Here is a 27,477-nt window from a genome sequence, read left to right on the forward strand (position 1 = left end):
TGTCCACAGGTCAGTCTGATGGAGGCAGTTCCTCAATTGAGATTCTCTCTTCTCAGGAATGTCAAGATGAACCATCATCACAAGGTGACTTCAGAAAGTAGAATCAATACTACTTTGTTACTGTGGAATAATCCTTTTGTACACTGTGAATACATGTTGCTCCCATTGTTAATAAAAAGCTGATTGGCTGATGACTAGCAGGATTTTAGAGGCAGAGAGAATGCTAGGGAGAAGAAAGGCAGAGTCAGAGGAGACATCATGAGACTCAGAGTGAGCAGGATGGGAAGTACACATGTGAGGTAATGGAGTCTCAGGGCAGCACATAGATGAATAGAAATGGGTTAGTTTAAGTTATAAGAGCTAGCTTAAAACAAGCCCAAGCTATCAGCTGAGCATTTAGAATTAATAATATGTATCTGTGTGGTTATTTGGGGAGTAGGTGGAAAGTCCACCTACACTTTGTTAATGATTAGGTTCAGGAGGGAGAAGAAAGTGTCAGGAAGGAATCCTGTTGCTTCCCACCGCTTTAGCAAGCAGTAAATGATGGCTTCACATACTGTGTCTAGAACAGCAGGGAAAGAAGGCTCTGGTGAGAGCTGGCAGGGAAGAGCAGCTTGAACATGCTGAGTGGAGGTACTCTTTACATTTAGGGAGAATGGTGGGGTGCGCCACTGACGCAGAGGGAGGTTTGTGACAGAATTCTGAGCCCAGAAGTCACAGGCCTGGAAGTCGGTGGTGATAGAGAATGAAGAGAGAGGACACAATGAAAAAGTGTTGAGAAAATAGGATTCCTCTTTCTTGTAAATATGTCATAGGGTGGACAGAGTCCATGACAGTGAAGGTGATTTAGAAAGATGACCCCAAAGGGAGTGTGAACCTCCACTGGTAAGAGTCCTAGGAAGCTCTGTTTGTTGTCCTTGACACCAAGAAATCATCCACACAGAGTACTGACCTCACTAAGGTGCTGTTTCACGGGTGTGCCTTCAGCAGAAGGCCTTTTAACGTTACATTACTGAGGGAGAGCATGGAGCTGTTATTCTAAATCACTCCCAGCACCCAGCCCATCTCATGTCCCTTCAGAAAGAGACCATTCCTTCCAGGGATCGTCACTTACCACTGCCATGTTTCTCATGGGGCACTTGTCTGAGAAAGGTTGTTAACTATATAAAAAATAATTTGGACCTCAAAAGACTTTGAAAGAGTGCTGAGTTGAAAGCTGAAGACCAAGTCTTATTGAAGAACTTAGAGCTTTTATTATGGCTTATCAGCCCAGACTCTGTAAGAAAGCTCTAATTCATTGGTTTTGAGTTGGACCACAGCGTGGTGGGTGCTTGGTCCTCGGCCTCCAGAGAGATCCTACCTGTTTGGAGAGAAGTTCTTTGCACAGCTGGTAAAGGGTGATGAACTTCCTGGCCAGCAGTCGGGCTTCAGTGAATCCTTCTGCTACCAGCATAATCTCACAGATCAGCTCGAAGTCTGGAACTACCATTGCGCAAGGCCTGAGGCAGAGAGACAGAGGCTGGGAAACTCACTTGAAGGGGAGATTGCAGGACAAGGGATGTTGGCTGCAATCACACAAAGAGCTGCCTTCCAGGCCAAAAGCTCACAGAAGGACTGTGTAACCATTTCATCTCACACTTCCAAATCTGAGATGGTTAACTAAGGATAAAGGGAGCGAGCCTCCTACCCAAAGTGATGAGTAATATCAGCAGGAGGGGGCTGAGTTGAAGCTACAGCTCAGGTCTCCTATCTTGGGGGTCAATGTGCCTCAGGCAAGGCAATGGTTAATGCAACAAATTGTCTAAAATAGGCTAGGAGCTAAGATTGGAGAATGGAGCCTCTCCCTGGGTGTTTGCTGGAAGCAGAGCATTCCCTGCTCCATCTTCTCAAGGTGGGGATGTCCTCTGGATATCCATGGTTTATTTTGCACTCATTTGTATAAAAAAACATTTAAGTTTCCAATGCTAAGTATCAGGTAGGTACCAATCAGCACCATCTTGACACAGGATAGCATACACAAAAAACAGAAGATCTGAGAGATTTTCATCTCTATGTGAGGATTTACTGTGGTTTTCCTCTCTCTGGCAATATATATATATATATGTGTGTGTGTGTGTGTGTGTGTGTGTGTGTGTGTGTGTGTGTGTATGTGTGTGTATGTATGTATGTATGTATGTATGTGTATACATACACACACATATATATATGATTTGTTAAAACTTTATTTATTTGGTATGTTACGGGAACTTATTGTTGTTAAATTATGTGTGTATGTGTGTGTGAGTGTGCCAAAAGATAAACTTGAATGTTGTTCCTCAGAAGCCACCCAGCTTGTTGAGACAATGCATCTCACTGGCTTGCAACTCACTGATTCAGGTAGGCCAGCTGGCCAGCAAACCCCAGAAAGATACCTGTGTCCTTCTCCCCATCACAGGAATGACAAGAGCCTGACACCACACCCAGTTTTGAAAAACTAGACTGAACACACATCCTTGTGTTTGCCTGGCAAGCACTTTACTGGCTGAGCTATTTCCCCAGCCCGTTACATCTCTTTAATTGCATTTTCCCTGTATTGATAACATTTATTTTTCAGAATAATTCAAGTACATATTGTCCTTTGAAATGTTTTATACTGCACTCAGAATCGAAGGAGCCACCAAATATTTAAATTCTCGAAATTATTTGGCAGTCTGAACATGAGGATATCAACAGAATTTAATGCAGCTGTGAAAAATGATGCTGCAGAAGGAAGATTAGTAAGTGGCATGGGAAAATATTAATTAATGAAAGCAGTATATTAAACAATATGGCCAGTTCCCAGCTTTGAAAAATGAATGCTAACACAGTATGGGAAGAAAAATGTCAAGTGGTTACAAGATTGCCTCTAGGTAACAGGACTGGACTGTGATGAAGCCAGACTCTTGGTTCAAACACCATATCTGCTGTTTATTAACCAGGGACTCCAACTGTCAGCACATGGGGGAATCTAATAGAATCTATGTCATAGGGCCTTTGTGAGAATTAAGTGTAAAATAGATGTTCATCTTAATGCTTTAAAAATATCTTTCGCAGGACTGGAGAGATGGGTCTGGTGCTTAAGATCATTTGCTATTCTGACAAAGGACTTAGATTTGGTTCCAAGCTCCCACATGGCCACAAACAACCACCTGTCACTCTAGTCCCAGAAGATACAATGTCCCTTTCTGGCCTCCATGAGTAGCAAGCAAGCATGTGGCACACATACATATGTGCAGGCAAACTCATACACCTCCAATAAAAATAGATAACTCAAAAATATCATTCTTATTCTTTCCCAACTTTCTTTTATGAGTGTAGTATACACTGACAGAGTCTAAATGATTGTATATCCCTAAATTTTTTATGGAAAGACCTAGTGTGATGGGATCGGGAGGTGAAGGTCATGAGAATGAGGCCTCAGGAAGAGGATGAAGTCCGAGAATAAGCTTGCTGGCTCCTTGCCACAGAAGAATATACCATGAGGTAACCATCCCCTGTAACTTGGAAGTGAGCCATCCCAGAACCTGACCATCTGGCCCTCTGACCTTGGATGTCTGGTTTCAAGCATCCTGAGAAGTGTCCATTGTTTAGATGAGCTAGTCTACAGCAGTTTGCTATTGCACATGGCCCAGACTAAGATTACTTTAAATTTAGGAAGAAAACATGAGGAACAGTTCCTACCTGGGTGATAGCCTGCCTGTGTCTGTCACACATACCTTACCTAATACTCTGGGTAAACAGTCAACACTGCAGTCAGTGCTCTGCTCATGTTTCAATGGTTTCTGGTTCAAGTAGGAATTGCTTGAGTGAGGACACACCAACATTCATATGACACAGAGAGTGGCTACCACAGGAGTGACTTTAAAGTCAGAGGCTGGGTCAGATGTGTCCCACAGTCCCAGCACTCAGGAGGCTGAGGCAAACAGGATCACAGGTCCCAGGCCAGCCTGGGCTGCACAGTGGGGACCCCTTTTTTTTTTTTTTTTAAATCAAGGCAGTAAGCAAACAAAAACCAAAACCCCCAAGTCCAGGAGAGAGTGAGACAGCCAGGGGCTGCCTGGCAGCCTGACTGGCTATCACAGTGTTGACTCCACCTCTCCTGGAGAGGGCACTGCAACCCACCTGCCAAACGAGACGGATACTATTGTCACACTTGCCACTATCTCTCCTAGGAAACAGTTTAATAAGCAGAAGATGCAAAAGCAGGAAACATCCTTTAGGTTTCTCCTTGTTGGGCCAACTTCTCTTGTCTTAAAAAAAGATTGCAAACTCTAGCTCTTGCTAGGAAAGACATTTGTGTTTCCTTATAAAATATATACATAAAGATCTAAAAACATTGCCATACGCAAGGGTGGCAAGGGTGAAATAAAAGAGGTGTTTCTACGTGTCTTTACCAGGATGTAATTTGACACTGAGCTTTTTAGAAAGTAATTTGGCAATGTGTATCAAAAGCCTTAAAAATGTTCCTGCTCGTTAACTCCATAATTCCGCTCTGGGAAGTGAGCCAAACAAAATAATCATGCATACAGAGAAAAGATTTATATACAAAAAAAATGTACATTACAGAATTATGTATGAATTTATTTTAAATGCTAGAAATACTCTTAATATTCAGCCATGAGGGGCTAGTTAATTACACCATAGACCATGTACTTGATAGAAAAATATGTAGCCATGGAATGAGATTTATTAAAAATACCCAATAGGAGAAAATATTTATGATAGGCTAGGGGATAAAAAATAAATAATGAATTTGTACACAAGTCACAAATGTACATTGCAAGTACATAAAATAAAATTAATCTATACATATGTAACTGAATGATCCACAGTTGAGCCAAGAATGATTTTACTGCTGGGCAGTGGTGGCACATGCCTTTAATCCCAGCACTGGGGAGGCAGAGGCAGGTGGATCTCTGTGAGTTCGAGGCCAGCCTGGTCTACAAAGTGAGTTCCAGGAAAGGCACAAAACTACACAGAGAAACCCTGTCTCGAAAAACCAAAAAAAATTAAAAAAAAAAAAAAGATTTTACTGATGCTGCCATTATAGTAAAAGTAGATCTTTAAAAATCTGCTTTTTTAAATTTAAAGCATTTATACATTTTATGAAATCTATCATACATATATTTTGATCATGTTTTTCCCTCCTCTAGAGACAATTGGCAGCATACACAAGACCTCACAGGTTCAAGCCAGACTGGGTTCCAGCCTGGATAGACTGAATGACACAGGGTCCCGCCCATAACCAAGAGGCTGTTTACAATTGATACCTGATGGCAAAGAGAAGTCAGTTTTCTCCAATGGAGTGTCAATGGGTAAAAAAAAAAAAAATCTATTCTCTAAATGTTGTGATTTTTCTCTAATATATAAACTAGACTTTCAGTAGGAAAATACAAGAAACTCCTCTTTGTGAGTTCGTGTGTGGAGACATACTGCTACTCACCTGAAGAGGGCCTTGAGGTTCTCTGGCAGTTCTGTGCGGCCAGCATAGCCAGGGTTCATGGTGATGAAGATGCCCACTGAAGGATCCAGGCTAATCTCCTCCCCAAGGAAGCTGAACCTCTGCTTCCTGTCTCTGATCGCATCCTGGATGCTTTTCACCTGGTGGAGGATCAGAGGAAAAGGACTCCCAGCATTCCAGTGGTGAGCAGTAGCTAAAGCTGGAAATCCAGACACAGCACAGGCAATTGTTGTGCGGTCCCCTGCATTGAAGGACAGGCAATGGTGCCTGCATCCTGGAGCCTTTGCTGATGGGTACTAAGTAAGTGTCTGAAAGGAATCTGGCTGTCCACATCAACATTTGGCACCTGTGGCTACTCGGATGGGACTGGTCAGGAAATTGGTGAATTTTTTCATTTGGAATCTAGGTTCCTTGTAGTTGCACACAAAGTAACACTAGTGCTAGTGCTAGTGTGTGTGTGTGTGTGTGTGTGTGTGTGTGTGTGTGTGTGTGAGAGAGAGAGAGAGAGAGAGAGAGACAGAGAGAGAGACAGAGAGAGACAGAGACAGAGAGAGAGAGAGAGAGAGATGTGGGGTGCTGGGGATCAAATCCATTGCACATGCCAATCCTGTGCTCTGGGCATTATTCTTAGCTCTGAGTATTTTTTATGCACAGAAAGCCATTCAGACCTCATCAGGATAGATGAAGGGAACACTTCAACTTGTTGCCTCCACTTCACTATGATAAAACAGAAGCTCAGAGAGGTGAAGTCATTTGCCCACAATCAAAGCACCCCACTCTGAAGCAGCAGGATTCGAATCCATGCCTGGGGATTCTTGAGCATGTGCTGTTGGCCACTGCACCATGGGGAGAATGCCAGCACCTGACCGCCCCCATCCTCTGAAGCTTGTTCTAAGGATAATGAAATCCACACAGAAAAACAACAACAACAACAACAAAACCCCCCCCACCAAAACAAACCAGCAGCATGCGTGGAACTTTTGAATATGAGCATTGTTCCCACAGCTGTGTTTATTGTCTTAGCTTAAGCCATCCTCCCCCCCTCCCCCCCGCCATCTCTCCCCAGATTGCATGTCCAGAGTGACATTACCAGCAGGTGGTATCTGAATGATGCTTCCCTCACAGTTTGGAGAGTCCAGACTATGAGAAGGGGTGGCATGCGCCAGAATGGCACAGGTAAGCTAAGGTTTGAAAAGGGTCATTTTCAAGGAGATTCCACTTCCCAAATGCCTCTGATGAAGCCAGAGGACTATATTAGCTGAAGCATTGTTAAAGGACTGATAACCCCAAATCTTCAGGTGAGCTGAGCAACTCTGGACAGGAAGGTTGACATATTGATACCAGCCCTGATAAACAGGCCAGCATGGGACCTGTTGGTATTTACAGCTTTGAGGCTTTGGGGGAACTGACCTGTGGATGGAAACGTGTTTCCCCAAAGTTCCAGTTTCTGCCCTATAAAACCCCCAAGCCTCCCCCCACACCCCCTCTCAGCCCCATACTTCAGCACACAGTCAGACTGCTGCCTTTCATTGTTCTGATTAAAGGTCAACCTGCTTCTGTAGAGGTCGGCTCCTTTCTATTATTTCCAGGTCACCTCCATCAACCCTGATCTAACTAGTGTAAACTGGTCTGAACTCCATTCTGGATTAACTCTTTCGAAGTGAGAAAGGAGACAGAAATGGAGCTCAACTGTATATGGTTTTCACACTCTGCTTTGAAATACATGTAAAAATGATCAGCTATAGTATAGAAGAAGACAAAAGGCACACACCAGCAGGCTGGCTTTGCTCAGCCAGGCCCCGCAATGTCTCTGGAAATCTATAGCCTCATGTGGTTCTTGGAAGCAAACCCTGATGCTGGAACCAGTGCAGGGTTTTAGACGAGCCTAGATTATGTCTGTCAAGTATGACGGCTAGAAAAGCCAAGGGTAGCCCAGTTCTGCCAAGCTATGGAGGGATAGGCACGAGTGCATGTGTGTGTGTGTGTGTGTATGTGTGTGTGAATGTGGGAGAGAACGGGAAGGGGACAATATTGTCAGGATATGTGACAGTTCTGCAATTAGAATTCTGCTCTTCTGCAGCGAAGTTCTAATGACTGAATGTATTTGAGCTCACAGCAATTAGAGAGAACCTGAGACTTCTCTCTATGTGCAGAATACCAATGCCATCCAGACAGAGCCAGCCTCCAGCACCCTGCATGCTGGCCACCCAGGCAGAACTCTGCTGATTCATGCCCAGCCCTGCTCAGCCTTGCTACCCTCTCTATCTGCAAGCTGGGTGGTATGTGAAAGCTCTTTGCATCCTTCCTTTCTTCCCAGTGCCTAAATCTGTAAAATACACAGAGCACTTCCTTGGCTAGAGACAGGGAGGCAAGTTTAATTAGCATTTACAAGATGTTGTGCTACCTTTGGGCAAAGGCCAAAGCTAGAGCCTAGGACCCTCCTGCTGTTTGTTCTGACTCAGCACTCTCTACCCAAACACTGAAGCCCAGAAAGCCCACACTCAGCAGGAATTTATGACGTACTTTGGATTGGAGGCATCTGTGCTTTTGTGTATAATTCTGTAGGGGGGCTCTTGAGGGAAATAACTGAGCAGGCTGGAGGATGTGGAGGATGCTGGAGCCTTGATGCTGTCAGGTGCTTCTCCTAGCCTGCTTTGTGCTAAACAGGGCACCACTGGCTATGACTCCCTTACTGCAGAAACTGAGATTTATGGGAGAAACCACGGGGATGTGATGGTAACCAGGGTCCAGGGGGCTGGATAAAGACCAGAGGGTTGGGGATGCCAAAGAGGAATAGAGATACACAGAAAAGGTGAGGATTAAATGCACATCTTGCTAGGTGGAGGCCCACAACTCAATTCCACACACACATATCTAAAGTTGCATCACTTCTGGAGATTTTAAAGCCACCAGGAATAATGAATAATAATAAAACATGTCTAATATTTTTGAAGCATTTGACCAGTACCAAGCACTATTTTGAACATTCTGCAGAAAGCTTCCCACTCAGTTCTATGGAGATTGAGATGGGTGGTCTTAGACCCTAATTTTCTAGAGGTGGAAGTGAGGCAGAAGGTGGTTAAGAAACCATTCTGTTTATAAGTGAGCATCAGGGGAAACTAAGGGAGAGACAAATAGAAACTGTTCTGTTTTTGAAACTTTCATATTAACTTAAAATTGGCTCAAAATAAAAAGATAACAGAAAAAAAGTGCGGGCGAAAATGAACATTTGCCAACTGGGACAGGTCAAGTCTTAAAACCAAGCAGGAAACAAAGCATGTGTATTCAGTCACTTCTCCCAGAAGGGGCATGATGCTGGTTGAGCATGGCCTCATCCAATTCAGTCTGACATTAGTTAATTAATGATGTGTCCCGACATATTCTGAGAACTTGCTAGCCAGTGTGGTTGTTATATGCCCACCACAATGAGTCACTACTAGGATGCCAAGGTGTCACTTAGGTGATAGTTGCTGCAAGGCTTACTTGTATTTACGTATATGTCCTTTATTTCACTCTGAAATGAAAGTTTATTATACATCAGAAACATTTCCTATACAATGAGAAAAGAAGTGCCTATTGCCGATTAAAGAAACAGAAAGGTAAAGCTTTGAAGATGCATAGTTCTCAACTGGGACCATTTTCACCCATTCCCCATGGGAGTATTTGACATCCAGAGACATTCTTGCAGCATGGAGAGAAGGGTGCTGTAGGCACCAAGTAGGTTGATATTGTACACCACACAGGACAAACCTTTGCAACAAACCTTTCCTAACCTGGAAGCTAGCACTCTCAGATGGTTCTGTCCTGTGTCCTCCCACTCAGGCCTTAAATATGCTGTAGTGGAGGACATGTGTGAATGTTCCCATCTTTTTGCAGGTGATACAATTTAGGGAGGTCACAGACTAGCCCAATCTGTGTGAACGTTCTCAGTTTTTTTCTCCCCACCCCTTTACTCCTTCCAGTCTAAAGATGTAGCCCATTCTCTGGTCATTCTTTTATGACACCTTTGCCCAGATTTCATGTATCACTGTCTGGATTCCACAGTAATGGTAGGCTGGAGCCTGTGGCTTTCAGAAGTACAACCCAATCACCACTTTGTGCATTTTGTCACAGTTCTGAGTTCTTTTAGAGTCAGCTCCTCTAAAGAGGGTGCAACTTGGGACATTCTCTTGGCTCTGAGACTAGAGCATTTGTTCCTTGCCTGGAGTCCTTGGAACCACATCGTAAGTCCCTTGTTAATACATCTTCTGACTGTTATTTATTTGTTTTGTTGGGACAGAGTCTCACTATGTTGTTCAGGCTGGCCTCAAACTCACAGTCTTAGCTGGGATTTTAGGTGTTTGCTGCCGTGCCTGGCTTGGCATGCTGCTCAGCTGCTTCATGTCTCAGCCCAGTCCCTGTCAGTGCCTGTACCACAAGTAGTGGGGACACCAAAGAATATGGGGGGAAGGCAGGGGCTATAGGTTCAAGGTGATGTGTTTTTACCTTGGTGGGATATTTCCCAAGGCTCAGATAATCCAAGGTCTAGAGCACTGACTGAGCCAGCAAGGAGGAGATTCTGAAAAAAAGAATTAAGTGGTATAATGCTTTTTAAAAATAGAGGGTAATTTCTCTTGCAATTGCCACACTGAGGTTTTTCCCCAACGGGTATGCAATTCTGCTTGACCAACCTGACAGAGACATTGAAAATATCCAGCAATGTAAACGCTGGAGCCTAATCACTTCTACAGAAGTTCCTGGGACGAGAAGCACAGAAGGGTGAGGAGAGGAGAGGGAGGGGACGGCAGCAGAGGATTGTCAGCAGCTGGTGCAGCTTCCAAACCAATATGCCAGCCAGGATTACTGTGTGAATAATTAAGCACAATTTTCTCCTTGGATGCTTATATGATTTTAAATGTTACCAGCCCCACTTCTGCCTGAACTGTTGTCAGACCGTTTCCTCCCGACTGTCTTGTATGGGTGTGTCCCTAGACCGGAATGTGGCAGCATCAAAGAATTCCAAGTTGAACTTATTTTACTCAATTCTAGGAACAAAAGGGGAGAAGTCCTGTCTTGACCTTTCCAAATAAGGGCCTTCCATTTTCTGACTCCCAAGAAGTGGACAATAGCTGATGGGCACCCTCTCAACAGCTAGTACATGGTTAGAGTTGGTAAGATAACCTGGGGATGGTTCAGCTAGGATAAGCGAGGGTGTAGGTAGTACAGACCCATGCAAGGCACGTATGGACCTTTACCCATGTCCCATGGGTCACACCATCTATTTCCAACTATTTCCTGTTGTGTTAAAATGACAAGGATAGCAATCATCCCTACTACCACCACCACCTCCATCATGACTACCATTGTAACCATTATGCCCTCATCATCATCATTGCCATAGTCATCATCATCACCACCATCCTCATCATCACTACCATTGTAAACATTATGACTTCATAATCACCTCCACCATCATTATCCTCACCACCATTACCTTCAACATCATTATCACCACTGCTATAACTACCATCATCACCTCCATCCTCCTCCTCCTCATCACTATCACCACCACCATGAACTCCATCACCTTCATTATCAATTCCACCACCACCATCACTTGCCTCATTGCTGGTACTACCACTAAAACATCATCACCTTCATCATCATCACCACCAATATCATTATCACCACCAGTGCCATGCTCATCCTCATTGTGGATGCCACTATCATCATCATCATCCATCACCGTTACCATCAGCATCAACACTAATAAATACTACCTCTAAAATCATTACCAATTTCATCATTATCTTCATCATTACCATAACAAACACCATCACCATCACTACCACTACCATTGCATTATCATCAGTTACCCCCCTCATCACCATCATTACCATGGCCATTACCAGTATCATCACTCTGACACTTGAGCACCTATGATCTATAGGTCCTTAATTTAAAAGTTTTAGAAAAAAAATTGTTGTAATGAAAGAATTGTGACTAGCTCAATGATCTCTCTGTGGAGCATGCTGAGAGAAATGCCTTGGGACACAGAGGAAGATAGTCTGTGGCAAGTCCCTAGCACAAACCATCTCCCCGAGACACCCATCAATGGAATTATGCATAATGAATGGTTCTGGACTTCAGTGGAATCAGGAACAGCAATGCCTGGCTGGTGAGGACAGGAGATGTCCTCTAACACCATGGCAAATAGCCAGAGGAGAGGACACAGAAATCACAAATGTGGAGATCGGAGGAAGGCATACAGGGAAGTGGAAATAATAGGACAGTGGGCAAGGGGATCAGAAGACAGATGCCTGCAGTGGGAGAGATAGGAAGAGAAGCTTCCATGGAGCAATGGAAGGAAATGGAACCATTTCCAGTGGGCACTGCGGGGGTGGTGGGGAGGTGGTGGTGGTGGTGGTGGTGGTGGTGGTGGTGGTGGTGGTGGTGGTGGTGGTGGTGGGGAGACAGCTTCTACCCAGATTATCACAGCCACTCATGGGCTGGTTACCAGTGTTCTGAGAAGGGTTTGTTTATTCCACAACTCAGGAAGGGACCTGTCCCCACAGTTCACAGAGAGATGCTATGGCACTATGGTTCCAGATTGTGATGTGACCACCCAAGTGTGGAAACAGCCAGAAGACATGTGCAATTTCTGCTGTAGTGTGGACATGGTTTCAGTTTGTTTCCAGGGGTTCATATATTGAATTAAATCCTCATTATGAGACACCGAGAGGGTGGAAACTTGATCCAGCTATGGTGCCTAGAGATTCAACTTTTGGGAGGTAGCTATGTTTAGACAAGGTCATCGGGTATAGCTCATGATTGAATTGTATGGTTTGACAGCAAGAAGTCATTGCCAGATGTGTGTCTTTGAAAGTCCAGGAATGTGGGCCAAAAAACCATTTTCTTTATAGGCAATCCAACTTCAGGTGTTTCATTATAACCACAGAAAAAGACTAATATAATACTACAAAAATATAAATATTCAGTTTCAGTCTAGGTAACACCAGACTCCCATCTATAAAAGGCAGAGGTGTGTTGATAAATGATGAACCATCGACTTTCCAGAGAAAAAATGTCTTTATGAGCAGAATGAGTCAGTGCCATGAACTGTAGGTTTAGGGAGGAACAATTTATGGGGATTAAACCTGGGATCTTGTGCCTGTTAGGCAAGCACTCTATCATTGGCCCACATGCCCAGCTCCAGTTTCTGGATGGAAATACTTCCTCCCTAGGCCCTGTCAAGTCATGCCAATGCGAGAGCACAGAAATTTGCATAATCAACTTACCAAGCCAAGGCAGATCATGATGTCGTCGTCGGTGCAAGGGAGTGTTTAGATTACTGCTTGGGCCTCACTCCCCTGACCATCATTAATTCCTTCTGAGAAGAGCAAATCTTAGGAAGGGGAAACTGCATCTTGTTCTGGGGAATCTTTGCTAAGGGGCAGCTGGGACAAGCGTCAGTGTTTGTGGAGCAGCCTTCATCATAAGAGAGCCAAAAGGACTGGCCACTATGGCGCAGGCACATGACAGGCCCCCGAGAGCCCCCTGAGAGCCCCTGGCTCCCAGTGGCAGCTGAAGCCCAGGGGTGGGTGTTATGGAATAGCAGCTGGTATAGGACCCTACCCCTTCCCAGCTCGGCGGTTGCTCCAGCTCTCTGCTCAAAGCTCCACATTTAGCCTCCAGTGACAGGGACAGCATGCCAGATGAGGGGGTGACAGCTGGAGGTTCTGTAGACAGAGGCTGGCTCCTGCCAGGGCACCCAGTCCAGTGCAGGGGACAATGCTGCCTTGGCCAGTTTCTCCCACATGGGTGACCTGCCTGGTGATGTTCCATCCCACCCCCATTGTGCCAACCCTCCCTCCGCTCCATGCTCTTGCCAAAGAAAAAGAAAAAACTTGGCCCCATTGGGTGTTTTCCATATTGCTTTGAGGCTGAAAGAATTCCACAGATATGCAGGGACCAGATCAGAAACACTCTGATAGACTCCCCCTCCCCCCACACACTCCCTTTCACTCTCCTCTCCTTCCATCCTCTTTCCCCCTCCCCCTCTTTCTTTTCCATCCCTTTCCTCTCCTTTCCCCTCCCCCTCTTCCTCTCCTCTGCTCTTCCTTCATCCTTTCCCCCACCCCTTGAATAATTCTATGTGCATAATGCTTTGGAAATAAACCAAAAGAGAGGAAGCGTCCACTGTGTTTGACCATGTGGTGTGTGGACACAAACTCGGAGCAGAAAGCACAGCATTGTCCGATCCCCTCGTTGCATACAGCACTCTACAGAGGCTTTGCCATGGGGCACTAGGGAAGAAGAGGATCGCTGCCACCAGTCACCCCTTGGTGGAAAGTGAGCATGTTCTGCTTACAGGGTGGGGCAGAGGGAAGGGCCCAGCAAAGGAGATGGGGAGGTGCAAGGCTACTGCAGCCTTTGTAGCTGGGCGAGTCCTCTGCCTTGATCTCAGGCAAGGATTTTCCCTTTACCCAGCTCTTTAAAACTGCTGCCAAACACAGGCTAACTCTCCTTCGCAGTCCTCGGGGCTCCTTGTCACCTGCACCAGAAGGCGTTTATAGCCATATGTATTTGGTTTGAGCTTGCTTCTCTGGCCATTCATACGAATACATTGATGATGTGGATGGAGGAACTGGGTTCAAATCCATCCCCTTGTCACTTTGTAACACTGTGCCTTGGACAAGTCCCTTTTCTCCCCTGCTATGTTTTTCTCCATATAAAATAATAGTTATAACAGAAGAGCCACTGGAGGGTGAGGGGTGATAGGAAGAGCGTCTGGTACAAGAGACTTAGCAAAGGAATTCACCCTCTGCTTCTCCTCCTTCTGTCCTCTCTTTGTCCATGGGTTCCTGACCCCAATTCAAACCCTCTCCAGCCAGCATTTAGGGATTGGCTTTAAAACAACAGCTTTCAAAGTTTTATTCTACAGTATGGATATTATGATCACTTCTAGAACAGGGAAAGCGTTCACACCTATCTCAGAAACTCAAGACATCTTTGAAGTCGGGAATTGTATCTTTTTCAGCGGGGCACCTCCACTCACTCAAGCCCAGTGACACCACAGCCTTAGCCATAAAACAGTGGATTAGGCTGAGAGATGGGGAACAACTCGCTTCCGGACTTCTATAGCAAATGTAAGAGCTGAGGCTGGAGCCTTGGTTTACAGCCAAGGTGCATGATGTTTCTGAGCAGCTGGGATCCATGGCTGATCCTTTGTGCCCCTTTATGAAGTGGGTAGGATAGATAATTTATGTCCCTGTTTTACACACAGAGAAAGAGACTCTCCTGGTTAGAATAGGATATGCTTTGGTGGGTAATAGAGGGACACTTACTGTAAGGATGGAGAAAGGGGGATGGAATGGCCAGTAGAGGGGAAATGTGGCTGAAGTATGAAAACAACAGGCTGTAGACTTCCACAGGACCAGCCATGAAAACTGCAAGGCCCCCACCCTCTGCTGACCCATACCTGTACAGCCACCACCGACAAGACCTCCACAGAGATTCGGTTAAACTCGTCAAAACAGCCCCAGGCGCCAGTCTGAGCCAGGCCTTTGTAGATGTTGCCACAGGACTGCAAGGAAACATGTAAGGATCAAATGATGACACTGTCTTAGAGTCATGTCCACAGGTCACTTCCCAGTTTCTTTAGTATAGACCCATCTGGTCCCCTGAAACTTGCATTGTAATTTCAAGAACAATTTAGTTTTTGAAGGTGATGGGTGACAACCAACACATGTCATTGGAATCAAACAGGCTTTCCAAGATGCTGTAGCGAAAAATCCCTTTAAGATGCCATCAGGGTTTCTTTCTGAGTATTCTGTAGCTTTCAAAGCCCCAGAAAATGAATAAAAGATAGCTTTTCTTAGGCCACATAGACAAACAGGCTTCTGCTCAGGCTCTGGCATACCCTAATGGAAAGCTAATACTGTGTCTTCAATCCATGCCCAGCCACTCAGGTTTCCCAGATGATGTGGAGCTGGAAATGTCCGGAATGGACAACAGTCACAGAAACAAACTATGGGCAAATCTTGCCAAAAGAGAGCAAGGAAAGAATTTCAAAGGGAAGAATGTATTTCTATCCTAAAATGAAAAGGAACTGTGGCATCAAAGGGGATCTAGGAAGCTAAGCATCAGTGGTAAGGAGCAGGCACTGGAGGTCATTGGCTAGGTGGTGCCCCTAAAATGCTGGAGTGATGATGCATTTGTGGGAGTCCTGACACTTATCCAGCGGCCATTCTATTTGTATGTTTGTTTGTACATCCCAACCCCAGTTTCACCTCCCTCCTCTCCTCCCAATCCTTTCTTCCCACCTCCCTTCTTCCTCCCCCCACCCTCCACTTCCTCCTCCTCCTCCTCCTCCTCCTCCTCCTCCTCCTCCTCCTCCTCCTCCTCCCCTCCTCCTCTCCTCTCCTCCTCCTCCATTTCTCTTCAGGAAAGAGCAGGCCTCCCATGGATATCAACCAGTTATGGTATATCAAGTTGCCCTAAGACTAGGCACCTCCTCTCCTATTAAGACTGGGCAGGGCAACCTGGTAGGAGAAAGGGGTCGCTAAAGCGGTGACAGAGTCAGAGACAGCCCCTGCTCCCACTGTTAGGAGTCCCACATTCCTGTGGTACCAAGATACACAATTGTAACATATATGCAGAGGGCCCTGGTTGTGAGTTCAGTCTCTGTGAGCACCTTAAGCCCAGGTTAGTTGATTCTGTGGGTTTTCTTGTAGTGTCCTTGACCCAGGGGCCATTTTTTAAAAAATGATTCATTGTGTGCATAAGACTCCATGCTAGATACAGATCCTCTGAGAACTTTTAGGAGGGTGTTGGCAATAAGGTATACAAATGAAAGAGAATCACTATTATAAAAGTATTAGTTCCAGGAAATATTACAGATCACACGGTCACAGAGACCAGAGAGGAATGAATTAGAGTACTGCAGTGTGCTCAGTGAAGATGGGATGGCAGAACACCCTTCTTGCACATTGCAAGATGGAGTTTGTGGAACACCAGGTCTTCCTTGAGAAAAGGATTTTGTTGTCAAGAAAGCTGGGGAAACACTACATTCCATAACCTACCTCAGCCAGGTTATAAATATATACTAGTGGGCTGCAAGGATAGGTCAGTAGTAGAGCATGAATTAGCCTAGTGTATGAAAGAATATCTCTCTGTGTGTCTTTCTACTTCTCTGTATCTGTCCCTGTCTGTCTGTTTCTCTCTCCCTCCACACACACATGCACACACATGCACGTACACACTTTAAATGTCTGCAACAAGACTCATTTGTTACATGGCTGAGATTCCCTTTTCCTCATGTAACATCTGATTTTTTCTCAGAATATACTCCAACAAAATGGGCATAGTGAGAAAACAAAGGGAGGCAGGCAGAAGCCCAAGTACCTAGCTCTCAGAACAAGGTGCTTCAGAATACTCTGCAGCACTTGCTCATGTCTCTGTGACAAGGAGAGGGGGAGGCTTTCCAGGAGGATGAAAGATTATGGAAGAAAAATGAGCAAAATAACGATGTGCCCAGAGAAAAGTAAAGGTACCATTTGGGATGGAAAATTGATCACTAAAGAAAGTCTTAGTAGCAGAAAGCCTTGAATTATTACAAGGAGTCTTTAGAGGTTTGCATGAGAGACGATGATTAAGGCAACATTTTGTCAGAATCAGTCAGACATCTACCTAGGCAAGGTTGGATGTAGGACAGAGTTTAAAGAGGGAGGGAAAATACATCCCACGTCGCATTAAATCCCAGAATACTCAAACTCATGTGGAAAATGTGAACAAAGGAGAAGCGAAAAGATCAGCAGTTGCCAGGAGCAGAGGCAATGCTAGGGTGGAGAAACTACTGCAGGTGGTACTGTGACATTGGGTAGATGACATTATACACTTTCCTAAACCTGTAGAACTATATACTCAACTGTTCTTCCAAACAGTGAATTCCAACACAGTCTTGGATTTTAGTTTAGAACAGCATATTGGCACTGGATGTGCTACACTAACCTATTGTCTTAGTTAGAGTTACTATTGCTGTGATATAACACCACGACCAACAGCTAATTGGGGAAGAAAGGATTTATTTGGCTTATACTTGCACATCACTCTCTATCATTGGAGGAAGTCAGAACAGGAACTCAAGCAGGTCAGGAATCTGGAGGCAGGAGCTGATGCAGAGGCCATGGAGGAGTGCTGCTTACTGATTTTCTCTCATGGCTTGCACAGCCTGCTTTCTTATAGCACCCAGGACCACCATCCCAGGAGTGGTCCACACACAATGGACTAGGCCCTCCCACATCAATCACTAATTAAGAAAATGTCCTATGGGCTTGCCTATAGCCTTATCTTATGGAGGTATTTTCTTAGTCGAGTCTTCCTTCTTTCTGATGACTCTATCTGTGTCAAGTTGACATAAAACTACCCAGCACACCTATATTTAATAATAGCAGAAACTATGTGGGAAGAAGGGAGAGTACATTGCGGTGCTATGTACCAATTATTCCCCAAATTTGGAAATGCTCTACAAAGTAAACTATTAATAAGATAAAGCAAAAAACAACAAAAAAAACACGTCTTCCTTCTCATCTATTCATCTAACAAATATTAATTGAGCAGGTACTGTCTGCTAGAGAATGTTCTGGGACATGGGCACTCAATGGTACACAGGATGGAAAAGAAAGACCTTTCTAGGGCTGACATCCTTGTGAGGAGAAAAGATGATGACAACACACACATCAAACAGAAGGAGAGGTGTGGTGGTACTGTGTTCCCCAAAATATTGTGCACCCTAATAAACTCATCTTGGATCAGAGACAGAACAGGCACTAGATGCAAAGGCTAGAAAATGGTGGCACTCACATCTTTAATCCTAGCACTCCAGAGGTAGAAATCCCTCTGGATCTCTGTGAGTTCAAGGCCACATTGGAAACAGCCAGGCATGGTGACACACACCTTTAATCTCAGAAAGCGAGCCTTTAATCCCAGGGAGTGATGGTAGAAAGGAAAGATATATAAGGTGTGAAGACCAGAAACAAGCAGCATGTGGCTGGTTAAGCTTTTAGCTGGTTAAGCTTTTAGGTTTTGAGCAGTACAGTTCAGCTGAGAGCTATTGGGATGAGGACACAGAAGCATCCAGTCTGAGGAAACAAGACCAGCTGAGAAGTTGGCCAGGTGAGGTTAGCTGTGGCTTGTTCTGTCTCTCTGATCTTCCAGCATTTCACTCCAACAACTGGCCTCAGGTTTGATTTTATTAATAAGACTCTTTAAGATTCGTGCTACAGAGAGGTACACTGGAGTCAGAATGGGGTGCTACCGCAACTTGAGAGTCGGTAGTTAGGGATGTCTCCAAGGAGGGTGAGGTGATTCTAGGCATTGAGTTTTATTCTCAAATATTCCTATAGGTTGAGACTGTCTGTCTGTCATCTATCTATCTATCTATCTATCTATCTATCTATCTATCTATCTATCTATCTATCTATCATCTATCCATCCATCCACCCATACATCATCCTTCTAATAAATGTATGTGTTTTTATTCTCAAATATTCCTATAGATTGAGATTGTCTGTCTATCTATCTATCATCTATCTATCATCTATCTACCCATCCATCCACCCACACATCATCCTTCTAATGTATGTATGTGCATGTAGGTGTGTATGTGTCTATATCAACCAATTAAAGCATGACAAACCCTAACTTAGAAATCCAGGAAATCTGACGGGGGCACCACCATCATTACCTCAGGGCCAGGCTGTTGCTAACCACGATAAATCCCAACTACAATTATTCCAGGACACTGTGTCATTGAAACCCTGGCTGACAGTCCATGTGCAAACCCTGCACATAAAAGCCACCCTTAAACGACCCTGTGCACACAGTTTCTTTGTTGTTTCACCTATTTCAGCTCTATGGCAGTGTTCTAATAAGCTCTGTGGCTTTATTCTGATGATGGTGAACTCAGCTTGTCAAATCCTATCCCTGGCAAGACTCACAGGACTCCTCAGTGTTAACTGGCTGTGTCTCGCGACATTGGCTAGCCTTGTAGGCTTTCCACTTTCCCTTTCTCCCACATTTCTCTGCTGCTCTAGGAGCACCCAGGCTCTGCACCTGTGTTCATGGAGCTGAGTGGGCTTGTGTCCTGATGGAATTCCTGGGACAGAAATGCATGGGGACACTACCTACAGCCCTAGTCCTCCCCTCCAATGCCTCTTTGCCTTGTCAACCCACTACGTCCCCTTGTTTCCTAGATCATCATTCACCTTTGCTTCCCTTAAGCCTCTTGTTTTCTCTTTCCCTTCTTCACTGTCCTGGCACTTGGGTTTTCTCTCTTCTCATCCAAAGTGCTGCGAAGTTCTCTCCAGTCTTCCCTCCGACAGCCAACTCACATGGCTCCCGGTAACGGCCTCCTCTCATGTTATGCCTTCCTGCTGTTCTAAAGTCTGCAGGTCTTTCGGTAGCCCACCACTAGAAGGGCCCATGGCCTCTGACATCTGTACTTTATCCCCGTCACCCTCCCCACGTCCCCCAATGCTCCCTAAAGCTACCTGGTCACCATGCTATGCTTGGTTCTAGTCTCCACTCTGGAGAAATGCAAACAGAATCTATTAGTGTTAGTGTCACAGCAGACACATCCAGATGTGTGACAGCTATGCCTGGTTCCCAGTCCTTTCTCTCTTCACTCCAGCCAGACTCTGGGAGAAAAGCCCAGGGGTGAAGCTGACAAGGGCCGGAGTAGGGATGGTGGCTGCTTAGAACTAGGCCCTGGCTTCAAAGCCAGGCTAAGGATCAGGTTGTGTTAAAGAGCCATATCCCAGGATTCAAGCAGCCTTGGGTCTCAGGAGCTCCTCACTGTGTTTTCTCACCAGAAACCGTTGTGTCTGTCCCCCTGTTCTGGAATAGCCTAGGGCCTAAAGTTTGTACGTTACTCATACATGCCTAAGATTGTGGTATTTCAGCAAAAATTAGTTCTATTAATTATTCCATAAACATCTTGTTCCTCCATAGAGATTGGTCTAGGTTTGATCTGTGTATCTATCTGTGTATATATCAATTTCAATTATTGATCTAACTGCTCTACCTATCTAATCATCTACACCATCCATAGGGACCCCCAGGGCCCTCCCATTTTCCTTCGGTGTCCTCACTGAGAATTATAGTCCCTTGACCACTCTTGGCTGTAAGTTTTCACAGTAGTCTTGACTATAAACAGGAGTCTTGAATATTCCTAGACACTGGTAAAGACATTTAGGCTGTTTCCCAAACCTCTTAAAGAAACTGGCCCCTGTTCTGAAAGAAATTCCTTAAAACTCATATGAGAGACACATATGTCATATGTCCTTCTGGCTGAGGACATTCCTAGACAGACTATCCTAGCCTCATCTTCAGAGATAAGCCCCAGTACTTTACATATTCCTCTACTAAGTGCTTTGCACTGATTCCCCTTAGCACCTAGTTGTCCGTCCATCCATCTTTCCTCCTTCCCTCTCTCCTTCCTTCCTCCACCTCTTGGGCTCCTTTGGGTGCTGGAGTTCAAACCCAGGGCCCTGTGGATTTCTGCATGCTAAGTGGGCATTCTTCCACTGAGTGACATCTTATCTTTTGTGTTTCTTTCTTTGGAATCCTAAGCAGTCCTATCTTGGGGTGTCCTAGGACACTTTCTGGTGGGAACTTCCTTGTAGTCACTTTTGAAGCATCTCCAGCTGCAGTTCTGCAGGGTAAAACATTATTTACTTTGGTATCTTTCTGAAATACCATACACATTCTGAGCAATGGCAGTAACCAATAAACCCACCCTCTTTGTTTCTGGAGTGTTTCATGATAAAATATAGTTTCTGAACAGCTGGACAGTAAAGGAGAAAGGCTTGCAGAAACAGTTTAGCCAGGCTGTCTTTTTAGAGTGATTTTGGGGCTTAGGAAATGAACGCCATTATTCTGGGGTGTTATTAGACTCCTTCTATTAGTATTGCGCTAGTCTGTGTTTGGCCTGGACTCAAAGACTGCAACTTTTCTTAAAGCCCAGGTAAGCCAAGGACAAATGCTCTTCTACCTTGTTCTTTCAAAGGAATAGGTGGGGTTAGGGAAAATTATTTGAAAGAATTGTGATAAATGATCTTTGCAATCGCTGGCCCTGGAGTCAACTCTTCTCTTCCTATTTGCTGTGTTTGGTTTGACTTGGAAGAAATCTGCTGATTTTCTGCCATGAAAATACATGACTTCTACATCCAAATGACTTGTGTCTTCCAGAATGTTCACCATGGGAGACTTACTTACTTCAGCAATGCTGTCAATAATTAACTATAGAATAATAATAATAAAACTATAGAAGAATCTAGAAGCTCAAAATAATCCTTAAGGCAGAGTTTATTTCCTTAAAGAGGAAAAAAAATCACATTCCATCCTTGAAAGGAAACATTACCATAGTGTATTCATCAATAAAAACAGGTGCACTCAAATTTAGAGGTGATGGCTCAGGGAAGGACTGGATTCAGGTCTGGATGCCCCCTCTGTTTGCCACAGCGAAACATGGCTTCACAGGACTCTTTTTCACAGAAAGGTTTTATACTAAAGCAAACCAGCCCAGCTCTAGAAAATTAGGGTCACCTAAAAAAATCACAGTTCAGTACCTGCAATCTCTAAAATTATTTCTACATTAAATGCATTTTCTAACATTAAATTTTATTTGATTTTTTGTGTAACCTTTTTTTTCTACTGCAAAACTTTGACATTATCTGTTTTCTCTGCTTACAAGAGAAGCATAAGGCATCTTATTAAAAACATATACTATGAGAAAACACCAGTATGGAGGCAGCAGGGCAAGTTGCTATTACACATCTTTAAAATGAGCTTTTATTCATTTGTGAGCAGAATGTCTGTAGCTGGAAGTGACCTCCTGGGCCTTTTGTTTCTCTGGTTTTTCTCCATGACACAACCTGGAGCATATTGGCTGTTGGAAAAGGGCTAGATTCTAGATTTAAGTGCATGGACTTTGTACTGCCTGTCTGTGGGTGTCTCTTATAGTGAGCAGTGACTAGTCCCTCCTGTTTACAGAAGTCTCACATGCCCTTGTATACTATCCTAGGAGAATGCCTGCCATATAGAGGAGCGCAGATAAATCTGTCACTTGGAGACAAGTGTTCCCATCACAGCTATTCATGAGCCTTTCTGCCCTTCCTGACCCATCAGAAAATTTAGGACTTCGGGATTTGTTCAGCATCATCATTTTACACACGACAGAAGAAAGGCGACCATGTCAACTAATCTACCCATGTCAAATAATTCATTTGTTCATAAAGTTCATTAGTAGAGTCAGAAGGTTTGGGGCTGTGCCTCTGGGTTACAGAAGATGTCAACAGAAGGAGGCCAAAAAGGGTTAAAGCATCCTTAAGACTACTGTGAAAAAGTAAGGAGATGGTATCCATGGGGAGTCCTTGCCCTGGAGGAGATGGGAATGGGGGGTGGTTGGGGGGAGGGTGGTGGGAGGAGGAAGGATAGGGAAATCCATGGCTGATATGTAAAATTAAATCAAATTATAAAATTTTAAAAAAGCAAAAAAAAAAAAAATGTAAGGAGAAGCCTCCTCTCTGGACTCTGAATCTCCTGGGGGAGTGGGGCCAACAAAGAATGGATAAAGCATGTACCTGATCTCAGCTACCACCCAGGTCCCAGTCTCTCCAGAAGTGGAGTGAATTTGTACCTTGTAGTCCATCTGCTCCGAGCAGTTAAACACATAGACCATGATGCCCAGTGCTCGGCCCAGGTCCTTGGTGGTCTCTGTCTTGCCTGTCCCTGCAGGTCCCGCTGGAGCTCCACTCATGGTCAAGTGCAGGGACTGAGTGAGAGTGATGTAGCACCTGCCAAACATAGGAAGGCGAATGCCATTATCTGTGCCACAGACGGCCTTGCTGGGTGTCAGGGAGATGGGAGCTCAAGGATAGATGGGCCTGACACTTAGCATCTACAAAGGAAAGAAAACCCAGAATACCCGACCCATCCTTTCTTTTCCCCGTGGAGTCTGAACTTCCCAGAGAACAACCTGATCATGACTGCCTCCCTCCCTATAGGGAGTCATGGCTCCTTGCTGGCCTGTCTTGACCTTGACCATGCCTTCTCCTCTAGCTTCCTCTCTCAATGCTTTGATGTTCTGTGTCTCTCCCCAAGTACACTAACAACAAGCTATGGAGAGCAACACTCACTTTCTAGGTACTCTGAGACTGTGTTGACCCTTTCTCCTCCCCACCCAGGCAACCCATTGAGCCTACCTAGATGATATCCCTTTTTCATCTGTCTAGCTAATGGCTAGTAACTCCTGATCAGGAATTGACATTAGTCCATGTGCTATGCATTCCCAGCCTCAGGACTGGGATGAGTAAGAAGAAGCTGCTCAGCTGAGCTGCTACTCTGCTATGCTCCACCTTAATGCCCACCATATATATCCCACGGATCTCTCACACGCATGTTTGTAAGAGTTAGGAAGCACAACTTTCTTGTTCATTGTTTTATTTTCAGAACCAGGCACATAGAAGATTTCAATAATTCTTTAAGAAACATTTGAATGACTCTATGAATGAACAGGTAATCATCCAATCTAATATCCCCGTTACTATCTTCACTAATGGCAAGAGAATAAAGTCAGCTTTAAGATTATTTCTTGTGGGGCCAGAGAGACGGCTCAGTGGGTAAAGTGCTTGTACTGACCAACCATGAAGACCCAAGTTCAAATCCTCAGCAGCCATGTAAAGTCTGGGTACCAGTGACACATGCCTGTAATCCCAGCAGTGGATAGTGTATGCACACATATGTGTGTGTTGGAGTAGAGGTGGAAACAGAGGATCCCAGAAACTCACTGGTTGGCCAGTATGACTGAAATGATGAGTTCTAAGTTCATTCAGTAAGTGAGACCCTATCACAAAAATAAGGCAGACAGTGTACATCTGAATGACATGTGTACCTACACACCATACACACATATGCCACACACGTGCATGCACACACACATATACAAACACGCACACATACACACACACACATACACACACACACACACACACACACACACACACACGCCACATACCCCTACACCATTACACACATACACCACACATGCACAAACACCACCACACACAATTATTTAAGGTACTCAATTAAAAATGATGCCCCATGCCCATGGGCAGCACAAAATGGATTCAGTGGATTATTTTTTTTTTTAAGGCACAAAGTTGGGAGTGGGCTAGGGAGCTGAGGAGTGTGTCTGGGAGGAGTGGGGATGAATATGATCAAAATACATTGTATGAAATTATTAATACAATATTAAAAATGATGGGCTAGATATGATGAAGTCAGTCTTCAGAAAGACAAATGCAGAGCTGGCCTCCATCACTTGTACACACAGAGAATTGGGGGGATGTAGTTAGAGGGAAGTCCGTTAAAAGGACCAGAGATTTTAACATGTCCCAAGCTCAGCATAGAGGTGGTATTAAGAGAAGAAAAATGTCATCTGCTTCAATCTAGAACAAATTGGTTCCTTTTTCATTATAACAGTCACATTTTAATGTCTTATGTTTAACAGAAATTGGTTCCCTTTTCATTATAACAGTCACATTTTAATGTCTTATGTTTAACACAAATGCCTACAATTTTGGGTATGTTTTGGTCTTACGATCCTTTCCCATCTAGGGCACATCTTTCTCTTTGCTTATACTAACTAGGAAGTGTCTTTCTCAAAATATGATGGGAAGAAATAACACAAATGCCGCATGTATCCCTGAGGAAATCTCTCTAGCATAAGGAGCAGCGTGCCTGTGATTAGACTGGAGTAGTAATGACTGTGATTTGCACGATTTCTGTTCTCACATACAAAAAGAAATGCTAGAAGTGACGTAGAAAACCCAAAGTACTTGTGAGGAAAATACTTGGAATTTTTAATTCAGGGCATTAAGTGGGCAAAATGAAAGGTAAATTTGTGAAAATTCCCATGCTCACAAAAGAAAAGAAAATTAAGACATATCAAGCCAAGCAAAGAATGTAACACCTGTAGCAGTAAATGGTGATAAGCTGGTACATTGAAGTGTACCAAAATTCAAGACGTTTGAACTTCAAAAGATGCTAGGAAGAAAAAGACAAGATTCACCACAGACTAGGATGCCATGTCTGCAACTATATCTGTAATACAGCAGAGCATAGACTCATCACAACTCCATAAGGACACAAATGGATGTTATTATACAAAAGAGAAAACTTGTATAAAACATGTGATAAAAAGCTGCTTTATAATATTAGGCAATTGAAAAATGCAAACTATAACCTGGGTGAGATAGTCTTTCACACTGACCATAATGGCTGCAATAAGTAAGCCAACATTATTAAGGATGCAGAGAAATGGAAATGCTCACACATTGCTGGTGAGAGTGTAAAATGATACAGCCATTTTGGAGAACAATTTGGAAGTTTCTTAAAGAGTCAAGCATAAAAGAGCATAAGGTCTAATAGACCCCAACCAAGCAAAGTTAAAAAAAAAAACAACAAAAAAAAAACCACACATCCACATGAAGACTTGAATGAACATGTTCATATCAGTAATGTAATAATGGCCCCAACTAGAAATAGCCCAAGTGTCTGCCACTGTCCAAATGCATAGACAAAATATGGTATGTTCATGGAGTTCAAGCTCTGAGTTAGAGCCCAGAGCTTACTATGCTCCAGCCAGCTGAACAGTTTCCAGGTTTGTACAATGCTTCCTCTTTGATTTAAAGGTTGGTTTAATTTGTCTAGAAGTCAGATGTGCTATCCATTGTACCACAGAGCCAAGTAAAAGTTGGATTAATTTGGACTTCTGTCACTCATAATTGAAAATGTTTTGGCAAAAAATATATTTTGACTCACTGTTCTTAATAGTCAAAACATTCTCCAAAGTACTCAAAGATTTTAAATAAAAAGCAAAATAAAAAAAGCCTGAAAAAGATATAGGTAAATATTACTTTTTTTGATAGGGGCTTTCTAAACCTAAGAGTAATTTATAAGAAACAAGAATGGTGATAGCATAACTCTCAGGAGAAGAAAATCCAATTGCCAATTAACACATGACTCTGAAGCTTGTGAGTAAATAAGGTCCCAATGCAAAGGAGATACAGAATGACCAGCAAAATGAATAGGGACATTAAAGCAATACATACAGCTATTTAATGTACTCTGCACTTGACACTTTCAGAAACCAGTGAGAGTGGAGACAACATTATTTTTTAAACAAAACCAACAGGGGGCTGGAGAAATGGTTCAGCAGTTAAGATAAGAGGCTGCTCTTCCAGAGAACCAGAGTTAGGATCCCAACACCTATGTCATGTCATGTGATTTATAGCCACTTGTAACTCCAGCTCCAGAGGATCCGACACCCTCTTTAGTCCACCATGGACACTCATCCATACATGTTTGTGTGTAGACACACGTACATAATACATAATGTGTAAGTTTGTACCATTTGATTATTTTCTTCCTTAGTATCTTAGAGGAAATTCACAGAGAATCTTAGCACATTCACAAATGAGTTCATGAGGCTTCATTGTTAACAGTGAAGCTTAGTAACAACTCAAAAGCCTCCATTCCATCACATGGTTATGTTACATATATTATGGGACACTTGCAAGCAGGCTGTGAGTCAGCTCCTGAGGGTTTTAGAAGAATACCCAGAGAATATACATGCAGTTATTGCATGAAGTTTATACGGGGAGATATGAACAAATGTTTACACACCCCAGAAGAGCCTCCAAGGACAGACACAATGTCACTAATGTTCCACTTGAGGAACCAGTATATTTATTGGGCTTACTTAGAAAGCATGGGTGAGGTGTTGCATAAGCAAAGTAGCCTAACCATCCAAGAGTCTCACCCCAGCATGGATGACTACTTCCGGTAGCTGCATAGATGGAGTTTGCCCCTTGAGTTACCCTTCCACAATATATGTGCTCCTTCACCTCTAGAGGCCATGTGCAGTTGGGCAGAACTACAGATAGCTGGAGGTG

The 27,477-nt window shown here is 43.9% G+C and overlaps 1 protein-coding gene across 1 annotated transcript in view; it reads right to left on the minus strand.

The window, feature by feature from the left end:
• The window catches only part of Dnah9 (dynein axonemal heavy chain 9), a 341,793-nt gene that overhangs the window by 210,094 nt on the left and 104,222 nt on the right, over nucleotides 1-27,477 (minus strand). The window contains 4 exon segments of the mRNA XM_028869363.2: nucleotides 1,361-1,499; nucleotides 5,462-5,619; nucleotides 14,940-15,044; nucleotides 23,160-23,316. Of these exon segments, the coding sequence (XP_028725196.1) occupies nucleotides 1,361-1,499; nucleotides 5,462-5,619; nucleotides 14,940-15,044; nucleotides 23,160-23,316 (559 nt within the window).

This window comes from Peromyscus leucopus, chromosome 8b, assembly GCF_004664715.2.
Source record: "Peromyscus leucopus breed LL Stock chromosome 8b, UCI_PerLeu_2.1, whole genome shotgun sequence".
NCBI classification, from domain to species: Eukaryota; Metazoa; Chordata; class Mammalia; order Rodentia; family Cricetidae; genus Peromyscus; species Peromyscus leucopus.